At 38.9% G+C, this 13362-nt stretch overlaps 1 protein-coding gene across 1 annotated transcript; it reads right to left on the bottom strand.

The window, feature by feature from the left end:
• Window positions 1-8332: 8332 nt before the first annotated feature.
• Window positions 8333-10088, bottom strand: LOC118488415. The gene is made up of 2 exons (XM_035985981.1): window positions 9713-10088; window positions 8333-9603 (listed from the first exon to the last, which is right to left on the bottom strand). Exons 1-2 carry the CDS (start codon window positions 9732-9734, stop codon window positions 8453-8455), a joined length of 1173 nt encoding a protein of 390 aa, XP_035841874.1. The 5' UTR covers window positions 9735-10088; the 3' UTR covers window positions 8333-8452.
• Window positions 10089-13362: the final 3274 nt, after the last annotated feature.

The raw sequence follows: 13362 nt of genomic DNA, 5'->3' as shown, positions 1-13362 counted from the left end.
TCTCAAATTTGTGACAAGAAATTTTCAGTACACTTTGATGCTAATGGATGTTACGTGCTGAAACCCGGCTTCAAAATTCCAAAAGAATGGATTCTCTTGTCGGCTCCAAGGATAAATGATTTGTACGTCCTTGACATGAGCCAGGCTATTACTACGTCTGCACAAGCAACTTGTTTCGTTTCTAAAGCCACAGAAAAAGACACTATCTCTTGGCACAGACGAATGGGTCACATTCACTTACGCAAAATGAATCATTTGGTTTCAAATGAATTGGTGAATGGTGTTCCCCTCAAAAATTTCCATCTTCAAGACATCTGTGTTTCGTGCCAGAAAGGAAAGCAAACAAAGAAGAAGCACCCTACAAAGAAGATCAACACAGTGGCAGTTCCTCTTGAGCGTTTGCACATGGATTTGTTCGGTCCTGTCAAGCACAAGAGTATTCGGGGTGATCAATACTGCCTCGTGGTTACTGATGATTATTCAAGATTTTCTTGGGTTGCGTTCATGGCACACAAGAGTGAAACCTTTGGCATTATCAAAAACTTGATCATTCAGATTGAGAATTTGTATAAGTTGAAGGTTAGGCGGATACGTAGCGACAATGGTACTGAGTTTAAGAATCATTCCATGACGGAGTTCTGCACTTCAAAAGGTATTCTTCATGAGTTTAGTGCAGCTTATACTCCTCAACAGAATGGTGTCGCTGAACGTAAGAACCGCACATTGATCGAGACTGCAAGGACAATGTTGGTAGAGTCACAGTTGCCCATTCCATTCTGGACTGAAGCTGTGGCCTCTGCATGTTACACATTGAACAGAGTCCTTACAGTCAAAAGACACAACAAGACCTGCTTTGAGCTTCTTCAAAAACGGAAACCAGATTTGTCTTATCTCGAACCGTTTGGAGCTCCTTGCACAATAATCGATCCTAATGGAAAGTTTGGGGCAAGAGCAATTGATGGATACTTTCTTGGGTATGCCACCCCTAACTTACGAGTCTGGAATCTAGAGACTAAAAGGGTTGAGGAATGGTCTGAGGTCAGAGTACAAAGGCACACCTTGCCAGTCAAAAATCCGGGTCAACCTTGGATGTTTGAGTACGATGACTTTTTCAATTCGATCAATGTTGAAGTCGTTGAAGAAAATGCTGCGGCTAGGATGTTTTTCGAGAGTGACAATGCAACAGTTTCACCGGTGGTTCGTCCAATTCTTGTGAATCAAGAACCATCTTCTTCGGTGAACAACAATACTCTCAACAATGAGGATTTTCATGATGCAAACGAATTGAACGAATCTTCAGAGGATGATGAATTTCTAGATGCAGATCAGGAAGCTCCTACAACAGCAGTTCATGGTACTTCAGAGGGTACTCCTCCAGTGGAAACACATAGAACAGCTGAGACTACTGCATCATCCTCTTCGTCAATTCCGGGTCTTGAATTGGTTGTTGATCTTAACCTCAACAACTTGGGTATAAATGTTCCAGTTCCAGATAATCCAGAAACAAGGATTCATAATACCCATCCTCAACAAAACATCATTGGAAATGTGCAAAGTGGCGTTCAAACAAGAAACATGTTGCGAAACAACAACAATGCAGGCTTGTATGCAGCCATTCGAGAATCCGGGCAACAAAACGACTGGTCCTTCGCGTGTTATGTCTCACAAGAAGAACCACGAACGTGGAAAGAAGCCTTGAAGGATAATGCCTGGGTTGAGGCAATGCAGGAAGAACTGCAACAATTCCAGAAGCTGGGTGTCTGGAAACTAGTAGAGAAACCTGCTGGATATAAGAAGATTGGTACCCGTTGGGTTTTCAAATGCAAAAAGGATGACCGCGGAGTTGTTATCCGAAACAAAGCTCGTTTAGTCGTTCAAGGTTTTCGTCAGATTGAAGGGATCGACTACAACGAAGTCTATGCACCAGTGGCACGTCTCGAAGCAATTCGAATCTTTCTAGCCTATGCGTCCTTCAAAGGATTCAAGGTTTATCAGATGGACGTGAAAAGTGCATTTTTACACGGTGTGGTTGAAGAAGAGGTGTACGTAGAACAGCCTCCAGGTTTTGAAGATCCTATCCATCCCGATCGGGTTTGGTTGCTCAACAAAGCTCTTTATGGTCTTCATCAAGCACCACGAGCTTGGTATGCAACCTTATCTCACTATCTGCTGGAGAACGGTTTTCGTTGAGGTCTTATCGACTGTACTCTTTTCATCAAGGAACAAGATGGAGATCTTCTTCTGGTACAGGTATACGTTGATGACATTATTTTTGGTTCTACTAATGATGTCTTGTGTAGGGAATTCGAGCGCATTATGCAGGATAAATTCGAGATGAGTGCTATGGGGGAAATGACTTTCTTCTTGGGCCTACAAGTACAACAAACGGAGTCTGGGATATTCATCCATCAGACTAAATATGTTGGTGACATCTTGAGCCGGTTCCAGATGTCTGATGCAACGCCCATTGGTACCCCATTGCCAACTAATCACGGAATTACTCCAGACTTGAAGGGAGAAGCTGTTAGCCCTTCTATCTATCGCGCCATGATCGGATCTCTCATGTACCTCACAGCGTCAAGGCCAGACATAATGTACCCGACGTGCCTGCTTGCCAGATATCAAGTTAATCCGAAGGCCTCACATCTTGCTGCTGTTAAAAGGATTTTTCGTTATTTGAAGGCGTACCCTGACACCGGTCTGTGGTATCCTAGGGATAATAACTTTGACTTGGTCGCATTCAGTGATTCTGATTTTGGCGGATGTAAAATCGACGGCAAATCCACAACGGCTGGATGTCAATTTTTAGGAAATCGCCTAGTTACATGGCAGTGCAAGAAGCAGACATGTGTAGCTACATCAACATGCGAAGCTGAATACATTGCTGCCTCAAGTTGTTGCTCCCAAGTTCTTTGGATTCAACAACAAATGCGGGACTACGGTTTTGAATTCCTAACTACTCCTATTTACGTTGATAATTCTGCTGCTTTAGATATCACTAGAAATCCTGTGCAGCATTCAAAGACCAAACACATCGAAATCAAATATCACTTCATACGTGATTGCTTTGAGAAAAGGCTAATCGATGTTGTTAAGGTCCACACCGATGACCAACGTGCCGACTTATTTACCAAAGCATTTGACAAATCAAGATTTGACTTTTTATTATTGGTAAACGGCATTAAGGTCAAGCAAGAGTAAAACCAACATCGGAAAATCATTTTTGTAAATATCTTTGTGTGTTTTTAAATTTATCTTAGTTTGTTGATTTTAGGGGGAGTAAAGTCCAAAAATCTGAAAATCCAAAAACATCGAAAAATTTCAAAAACACAAAAACAATAGAAAATCAAAAATGAGTTTCCTGGCGAGCAAAAGAGAAAATGATAGTACATCAGTGGTCTATCCAAACCTCTTTAAACCTTAAATGAAAAACGATAAGCAGCTCTATATAAGATGTATCGGTAGGCTCACAATCATTTTAAAGTGTGCAGGGTGATATAAATCTTAATCGACTGAAGACCAGGTGGGAACCATTCATTGGCATATGGTCTTAGTACCGAAATTTCGTTTGATAGATTGCCGAGGTTCTGAGATATTCGGTCTTTATGCTGCTTATCATCTGGGTATCATGGTTGTATCTTTTACCGAAAAATAACGGGGACGCAAGTCTAGATCTTCCATGATACTATACATACGTGTACATATTGCATACTGCATTCGACCTCAATAAGTGATAAACAATCACATGTCCAAATCAAATAAGTGATAAAATATCACATTTATCCGGGTGTCAAGTTCGTCTCTCTGCTGTACGGAAGTACTGACCTGTTCACGGACTTGCACCTGTGCCCTCATGCATACGAAAATCAAGTTCCTCATCAATAAGTGATTATATCACAAAGGACTTGTTTTCAAATCAAAATAAGTGAGTATCTCACAATTTATACGGTCAAACAGATGATAATCGGTATACTCACCGGTAAGATGAACTCTCGTGCATACCTTGATACGGGAATGTGTCGTGATGTGGATGAACACCGGTCGGTAAGTATAAATCATACCTTAACGTATCCTCTAAACATGATTACATCTGATAAGTTGAGCTTAAGTGGACAACAATACCGATAATTGTTATAGGATGCTTATCTTAATGTTAACTAACTGAACAACAAGAGTGTTTTGGCATGACCGTACACTGATATGATTCTCTTACCCTCGAAACTCGCAAAAAGAATGTGTGTATATATATTTATTTATTTACTGCTTAACTTTTATTATTTCTTTTAAAACAGTTTCGTCGTTTGGTGCATATCAGCACGACATTAGCGGTGATGTCGTTTGATAACACTCAAAGGATTTTAAATTGTTGTCTTTTATTTACAAAAAAATACCAAAAAGATTTTAGGAGTGTTTTAATATAAACTTTATAAAAGCCAAAAAGATTTTCTTTCTACTTTATTTTCGATCGTACGATGTTGGAGCTCGAGTCTTCGTTACCTGAAACCTGATTGAAAACCGAACTGACTAAATCTTCATAAACGGTCGAAATTTGCATGTTTTGAAAGTTAGAAATTGAAATTGATAAATTTATTAGAACTTTCAAACTGTCGGACGGTGTTTGATTATGACATGGTCATTCGTGTGTCATTTGTTTATGCAATATTCCAAGCAGTTGTTCTCATTATGCGTTTAGATTTCTTGCATGTGCAGATTCTAAAGGCTAGGAGAACATGGTCGATGACAAGCTTTGGAATGAAGACACGACGAGAAGGCGCTCAAAAGATGAAGATGATCGAGTTGCCGCTGGCCATCATCAACACCATAAGGATCTCACTTCATAAAGATAAAGTCTTTTCACGAGCATAACTCAAGGGGGAGCTTATGTTAAGGGGGAGTTTGTCAACACACTTCCTACATGATACGGGTAGTTTGTTGATACACTCTCTGCTTTCAAGACGTGAAGACTTTGAAGATCCTCCGACTTTGAAGACGTGAAAGGACATCTGAGTTTGAGAACTCGAAGACCAAAGACCGTCGAAGTTCGAGACGAGTCTACAACCATAGAAGATAAAGACAAAGCTACAGCCAAGGGGGAGTTTGTTGGTGCACTTGTGTCTGTACTTTGTCTGTATTCGGTCTGTATATAAACGATGTCCTTGTAAGTCATGTAAGTTGACCAAGTCAACCGTCCTCCTGGTTTGACTCAGTTAACAGTAAGTAAACTTGTTGAAAGTTGTCTGGATCGAAGGATGAGTGATCGAAGGATAATGTAGATCCTTCGATCACCTCGAAAGATATGCTTCGATTGATAGTCCTCGAAGGATGATCCTTCGAGGTCCATGCTGATCATTCGAAAACATTGTATCCGAAAGATGATCCTTCGGACCATCTTTCGGATCCTTCGAGCAGACCTGCTGTGTATGGGTATATATACCCATGCAGTGTATGTGTGAGTTCAGTTCTGCCATTTGCACTTCCGAGAGATAGAAAGATTTGAGAGCTTTCTGTCCAGAACTCACACACACACCTTAGAGAGTTTATAGAACATTTCTGTAAACATTGAGCTTGTAACCGAACCCTCATTGCATTAATACAAGTTGTGTTAATCGGTGAACTTGTGTGTTTGTTTCTCTACTTGCTACTAACTCGGTTTGCTTGCTAGCTTGGATTCCGCACTCGCTAGTAGGTTTGTATAACAAGGTTTAGGTTCGTAATCCTCCGCGAAATAGGGACCTACATATACTTCTTTCATTTTTATTTTGAGCCATTGGATTGCTCAATGCTCAAGGCTCATTTTTATTTTAGAACTCACACAGACATTTTGTCGAGCATGTGGTATGCATATGTTGAATACAATTTAAAGAGGTCAAAATTCGTTCAATTCTGCAAATAAAATCAAGTTGTTTACCGATTTATTATCAAATTCCATCATTTATGGTTACATATAATCTTTGCTATGCAAAATCAATAATAAAGTACCTAAAATTGCAATCAAGAACATTTAATCTTGATATTGAATTGTAGGCCATCAGGTATGTTTTTCATTTAGTTACCCACCCCAAAATAGAACACCACTTGTAAGGAACTGCAAATTTACAATTTAAACACTTAAAGATCAGGGGAGCTAGAACAATATATCCATAAAGAAACATTAATGTTAGAGCCTATAATCCACTACTGGAATGCAAACGCATAAGCATTAAGACAACTTACACAGACATTTTATCGAGCATGTGGTATGCATATGTTAAATAATACAATTAGTAGGGGTGAGCAGAAAACCGAAATAACCGAAAAACCGGACCGAAAAAACGAACCGAAACAAAAACCTACGGTTCGGTTTTCAGATTTTTAATAACCGAAAATTTCGGTTCGGTTTTCGGATAATCATTTTCAATAACCGAAAATAACCGAACCGAACCCGCCTCCATTACCCGCTACTCCCTCGGCCAACCCCGACTCGTATGCTCCAAGACACCGATGGATCCCTATTCGTTTGGCGGTTTTAGTCAAGACCAAAACGCGTGGCTAAAGTAGTAGCAACACCACCACCTTGCTAATAGGAAATGCAAATGCCACCGGCCCAATTGTTGACTCAAACCGAACCTGAGCACAATTTCATTGCTTTAGGCATAGACGGTGATGTTATACCCGAAACGCAACCACAAACCACAAAGGCTAAGAAAGGGAAAAAACGAGCACAGTGAGGAAACCAAGCACAAGAAGAGGGAAGCGAAAAAAAAAACACTAACCTTAAAAATACAAAATAAAAGGGTGCACACAAACCTTTATAATGCAAAATGAATGTGGGCACATTTTTTTTTTGAAAGGAATGTGGGCACATTAACGCTAACGCTATGTGTTATAAGATCATGTCCTTTGCCACGATGGAGGGGAGGAGCCCCTTGGGGTGTTGTGGTTGGGGGGGGGGGGGAGATGATGCTGACCACACTCGTGAAGGAAGGATTGTGAGCCCTAAGGTTTTTTAACCACCCAAATTAACTATTTTTTAATTTTATTTTTAACTTGTGAAGTCATTACATACTAATTGTCAAAAAAAAGGATAAGAAGTCATGTCTACGTGGCAGTGATGTGACAGTTATTTTTTAACGTGTTAATGAAAAGTTATGAAACAATACCACACATGGTCTAATAATCTAATTTTAGTCGTAATGAAGGGACACTCAAATTCATAACAATAACAATAAGACTAGTGGGTGTGGGCGTATGTTTTGGGCGTTTTGGACCTTTAACGTCGGGTGCTCCACCCCGGGTTGGCGTTTTGGTCAGTGTTGCCCGCTTGGCATGGAGATTCTGCCTGACATGGGGCGGGGGGCTGGGTGACATGGCGGATTGTGGCTGGCTAGTTCAATGCAGGTATTTTTTTTAATTTTCTTTTTAGTTTTTAAAAAAATTCCACATGGCTAGCCACGCCCAGCTAAGGGACGCTCCAACACACTCCTAGTTTTTGAGTATTAGCTTGAGGATCCCAGCCTCAACACATGTTGAGCAATACCCTAAACCCAATCCCCTCCACACCCATAGTCTAACTAGCTTGTAATTTTTGAAGAGTAAAATAAAGGATTAAAGTGTAGTTTTAAATTATCAAATCTGTCTGATTTTAAAATTTAATGGCACTAACAAGCCCATGGACCATCTTAAAAGCAAGCATGCAAAGTTAGAATTATCAATTTTATTCTTGTTTGTTAAATATTTATAATAAGAACATTACCATGTGTATTTATCATTAAAATTATCCATTGTGTATAAGAACTAACAAAGCTTAATATAAAAATTAAATGGTTTTTAAAATATTATAAAAGAAAACGTTTTAACAAAAACTTTGGAGAAACATTAAAATAGATTAAAAGGCTAGGTTTATGTGAATAATATTAATTTAAAAGACTAAATATATTAACTTAAATGTAAAGATTTAAGAAAGATTCTTAAACTTTGACTTATACTTTTAAGTTTTGAATCTTACATAATTTGTTTCAAAAACCGGAAAACCGAACCGAACCGTTGCTAAAACCGAAAAAACCGAAACCGAACGGTTTTTAAAAACCAAAAACCGAACTTTCGGTTACGGTTTTAATTTTATCCAAAAACCGAACCGAACCATGCACACCCCTACAATTTAGAGAGGTGGAAACTAGTTCAATTCAGGCAATAATCAAATTGTTTACCCATGTATTATCATCAAATCCAATAAGTTATGGCTACATATTATGTTTTCTATGCAAAATTAATCATATAAAGTAGCTGAAAATGCAATCACCGGCCATGGTTGGAACTCATCAAGAACACTGAACAATTGTAGTAATCTGACATCAAAATAATGGAACAGAGGGGGTTGGAAATCAAAATAATTAACGTAAACAAACATGAATTACAAAAGCGAACACATGATATATGATGGAGTTTGTTTATTACTACAATCTTTATATATATATTAGTTACTCATTCGCTTACAACACTTGTAATGAACTGCAAATTTACAATCTAAACACTTAAAGATCATACTATACTGGAGACGCCTGTCATCACAATCATGGCCGGCACATTCACCATCGTCTTGAATCCCTTGAACGAATGAAAGGGGGTGTGGATGCACTTTAGTATTCTCACATGTGGCCCCAAACTTCACATTTACAAATTTATGAACGCCAATATCTTCATAGGTCCATATCCTCGTATATGTTTCATACCGGAGTATTGACGGAGCACAAGTTGTGTGCATAGACTGCATACACTTACGACAATGATAGAAAGGCAACTTAGGATCAAACTCTTGCTCGCAAATTTCACAAAAATAGTCACTCTTATGGTTTTCAATGGGAAAGTAACTCAACTTCATAGGATGCTTGTCGCACTTGTGCGTAGTTGTCTCCGGTATTAACAAAGCACAATAGGAATGTAGACCGAAATTATCACAAGTATGGCAACTAAACATAAGACCATTCATATCACCCCAACACATACTACACCGGCGCATGTCTGTGCAATGAACTCTAGAAAGGAGGTGATTTGGGTGCAAAGTATGCGTGATTTCTTCAGGTAAGAAGGCACATTTAACATCAATGTAGTATTTGCATTCCTCACAATAGTAGACAAATCCGTTGCAAGGTAATGCACAAATATGACAATTGAAAACCCCAAAAAACTCACCAGGGGTTTTTGAATGGAGAATCAGGGTATGTTGTGGGTGATGAAAGTGGTCTTTTAGTTCAGTAGGTAGTCGAGAGCACCACTCGTGGAGGACAAAGTTGCAATGCTCCTCCTCCTCATTGGCACACACATAAATAGGGCCACTCATTATTGGTCTCAAACACCCATCACACAAAAGTTCAATCCTCTTCATTGGGTCATGAAAGGGTATTGATTTTTTTCTAGAAGAGGTGGGAATTGTGATATCCTCTAGAATTAGTGGGTGTTGATGAATAATACCTTGTGCTTTGTAGGTGATCTTGTTAGAAATTTCTAACGTACTTAATCCTTTTTCCTTGGAAAACAAGTGTTTTAGTATGCTATAAGATGGATCTGGAAACGGAAGATGAAGAAGATCAGGATGTTCATCATCTTTGTAGTTTTTACTGCCTGTACCTGATTAAAACAACATTGTAATGTTAAATGAGCATAAACCAATAGCATATACAGAAAAAAAAAACAAACAAAAAAACTATAAACATATTAGGTAGGTAGTTAGGTCTACCTGGAGACTTGAGGATTGACATGAATGGCTCGTTTCTTGATGTTGCGCAATCTAGATGGGTATAGTATCTGCATTTCTCGCATTTATATATCCAAAGATTCGGATTATGATAAAACCAATAAAGGCATACCCTACACCGTGGAAAATATTTGGATACTTGATCCGGTTTTGGGAAGGAATAAGTAAGGGTGAGATGATGGATATGGGAGAAGACATCATTTGTAGTACGTTGGATTTGCAACTTTTGTGGTAGAAAAGCACAATCACTATGTATAATTTTAGACCAGGGACAAATGGAACAATGGTAGAAGATCCCTTTTTGTTCCTTCCCGCATGCATCACACTTGTCTAAAATTTGTTTTGGGATGCAAATTAGTGGATGTTTATGGCTAGGATGATGGATTATGTTTTTTTGCAGCCTTGTTGTAACACAATTTATATCAACATAAAAATAACATAAATGACAATGATAATACATGTCTGTAGACATATGAGATCTACCACAAACATTACACGTCGGATTGCTATAGTGTAGGTCCCTGTTTCGCGGAGGATTACGAACCTAAACCTTGTTATACAAACCTACTAGCGAGTGCGGAATCCAAGCTAGCAAGCAAACCGAGTTAGTAGCAAGTAGAGAAACAAACACACAAGTTCACCGATTAACACAACTTGTATTAATGCAATGAGGGTTCGGTTACAAGCTCAATGTTTACAGAAAAGTTCTATAAACTCTCTAAGGTGTGTGTGTGAGTTTGGACAGAATGCTCTCAAAGAATGCTCTCTCTTTCTGTCTTGTGTCTGTCTACCGAAACTCAACACATGCATGGGTATATATACCCAGCTCAGCAGGTCTGGATCGAAGGATCTGATAGATGGTCCGAAGGATCATCTATCGATCATAGTTCACACGAAAGATCAGCATGGACCTCGAAGGATCATCCTTCGAGGTCTAATGGTTGAACCATGGTCGAACCATATCTTTCGATCACCTCGAAGGATCAGGTGTATCCTTCGAGGCTATCCTTCGAGCAGAACATCTCTCAACTGTTGTCCAAGTCAAACTAGGAGGACAGTTGACTTGGTCAACTTACAGACTACCAAGGACATCGTTTACACACAGACCGAATACAGACAAAGTACAGACACAAGTGCACCAACAAACTCCCCCTTGGTTGTAGCTTTGTCTTTATCTTCTATAGTTGTAGACTCGTCTTGAACTTCGACGGTCTTTGGTCTTCGAGTTATCAAAACTCTGATGTCCTTTCAAGTCTTCAATGTCGGAGGATCTTCAAAGTCTTCACGTCTTGCAAGCAGCGAGTGTATCAACAAACTACCCGTATCATGTAGGAAGTGTGTTGACAAACTCCCCTTTAACATAAGCTCCCCCTTGAGTTATGCTCGTGAAAAGACTTTATCTTTATGAAGTGAGATCCTTGTGGTGTTGATGATGGCCAGCGGCAACTCGATCATCTTCATCTTTTGAGCGCCTTCTCGTGGTGTCTTCATTCCAAAGCTTGTCATCGACCATGTTCTCCGAGCCTTTAGAATCTGCACATGCAAGAAATCTAAACGCGTAATGAGAACAACTGCTTGGAATATAGTATAAACAAATGACACACGTATGACCATGTCACAATCTAACACCGTCCGACAGTTTGAAAGTTCTAATAAATTTATCAATTTAAATTCTAACTTTCAAAATCTGCAAATTTTTGACCGTTTATGAAGATTTAGTCAGTTCGGTTTTCAGTCAGGTTTCAGGTAACGAAGACTCGAGTTCCAACATCGTACGATCGAAAATAAAGCAGAAATAAAATCTTTTTGGCTTTTATAAAGTTTATATTAAAACACGCCTAAATTCTTTTTGGTATTTTTGAAATTAAAAGACAACAAGTTAAAATCCTTTGAGTGTTATCAAACGACATCACCGCTAATGTCGTGCTGATATGCACCAAACGACGAAACTGTTTAAAAGAAATAATAAAAGTTAAGCAGTAAATAAATAAATATATACAGACATTCTTTTTGCGAGTTTCGAGGGTAAGAGAATCATATCAGTGTACGGTCATGCCAAAACACTCTTGTTGTTCAGTTAGTTAACATTAAGATAAGCATCCTATAACAATTATCGGTATTGTTGTCCACTTAAGCTCAACTTATCAGATGTAATCATGTTTAGAGGATACGTTAATTTATGATTTATACTTACCGACCGGTGTTCATCCACATCACGACACATTCCCGTATTAAGGTATGCACGAGAGTTCATCTTACCGGTGAGTATACCGATTATCATCTGTTTGACCGTATAAATTGTGAGATACTCACTTATTTTGATTTGAAAACAAGCCCTATGTGATATAATCACTTATTGATGAGGAACTTGATTTTCGTATGCATGAGGGCACAGGTGCAAGTCCGTGAACAGGTCAGTACTTTCGTACAGCAGAGAGACGAACTTGACACCCGGATAAATGTGATATTTTATCACTTATTTGTTTTGGACATGTGATTGTTTATCACTTATTGAGGTCGAATGCAGTATGCAATATGTACACGTATGTATAGTATCATGGAAGATCTAGACTTGCGTCCCCGTTATTTTTCGGTAAAAGATACAACCATGATACCCAGATGATAAGCAGCATAAAGACCGAATATCTCAGAACCTCGGCAATCTATCAAACGAAATTTCGGTACTAAGACCATATGCCAATGAATGGTTCCCACCTGGTCTTCAGTCTGTTAAGATTTATATCACCCTGCACACTTTAAAATGATTGTGAGCCTACCGATACATCTTATATAGAGCTGCTTATCGTTTTTCATTTAAGGTTTAAAGAGGTTTGGATAGACCACTGATGTACTATCATTTTCTCTTTTGCTCTCCAGGAAACTCATTTTTGTTTTTCTATTGTTTTTGTGTTTTTGAAATTTTTCAATGTTTTTGGATTTTCTGATTTTTGGATTTACTCCCCCTAAAATCAACAAACTAAGATAAATTTAAAAACACACAATGATATTTACAAAAATGATTTTCCGATGTTGGGTTTACTCTTGCTTGACCTTAATGCCGTTTACCAATAATAAAAAGTCAAATCTTGATTTGTCAAATGCTTTGGTAAATAAGTCGGCACGTTGGTCATCGGTGTGGACCTTAACAACATCGATTAGCCTTTTCTCAAAGCAATCACGTATGAAGTGATACTTGATTTCGATGTGTTTGGTCTTTGAATGCTGCACAGGATTTCTAGTGATATCTAAAGCAGCAGAATTATCAACGTAAATAGGAGTAGTTAGGAATTCAAAACCGTAGTCCCGCATTTGTTGTTGGATCCAAAGAACTTGGGAGCAACAACTTGAGGCAGCAATGTATTCAGCTTCGCATGTTGATGTAGCTACACACGTCTGCTTCTTGCATTGCCAGGTAACTAGGCGATTTCCTAAAAACTGACATCCAGCCGTTGTGGATTTACCGTCGATTTTGCATCCGCCAAAATCAGAATCACTGAATGCGACCAAGTCAAAGTTATTATCCCTAGGGTACCACAGACCGGTGTCAGGGTACGCCTTCAAATAACGAAAAATCCTTTTGACAGCAGCAAGATGTGAGGCCTTCGGATTAACTTGATATCTGGCAAGCAGGC

This window comes from Helianthus annuus, chromosome 16, assembly GCF_002127325.2.
Source record: "Helianthus annuus cultivar XRQ/B chromosome 16, HanXRQr2.0-SUNRISE, whole genome shotgun sequence".
In the NCBI taxonomy this organism is placed as follows: Eukaryota; Viridiplantae; Streptophyta; class Magnoliopsida; order Asterales; family Asteraceae; genus Helianthus; species Helianthus annuus.
Note: the sequence above shows the minus strand (reverse complement) of the source record. Positions and strands in the feature narration are given on the sequence as shown.

Coding starts and splice junctions, on each gene's coding strand:
- LOC118488415 (XM_035985981.1), bottom strand. CDS start 9,734: ATGTCAATCCTCAAGTCTCCAG. Junction 9,604..9,712: donor GTCAATCCTCAAGTCTCCAG/GTAGACCTAACT, acceptor TGTTTTAATCAG/GTACAGGCAGTAAAAACTAC.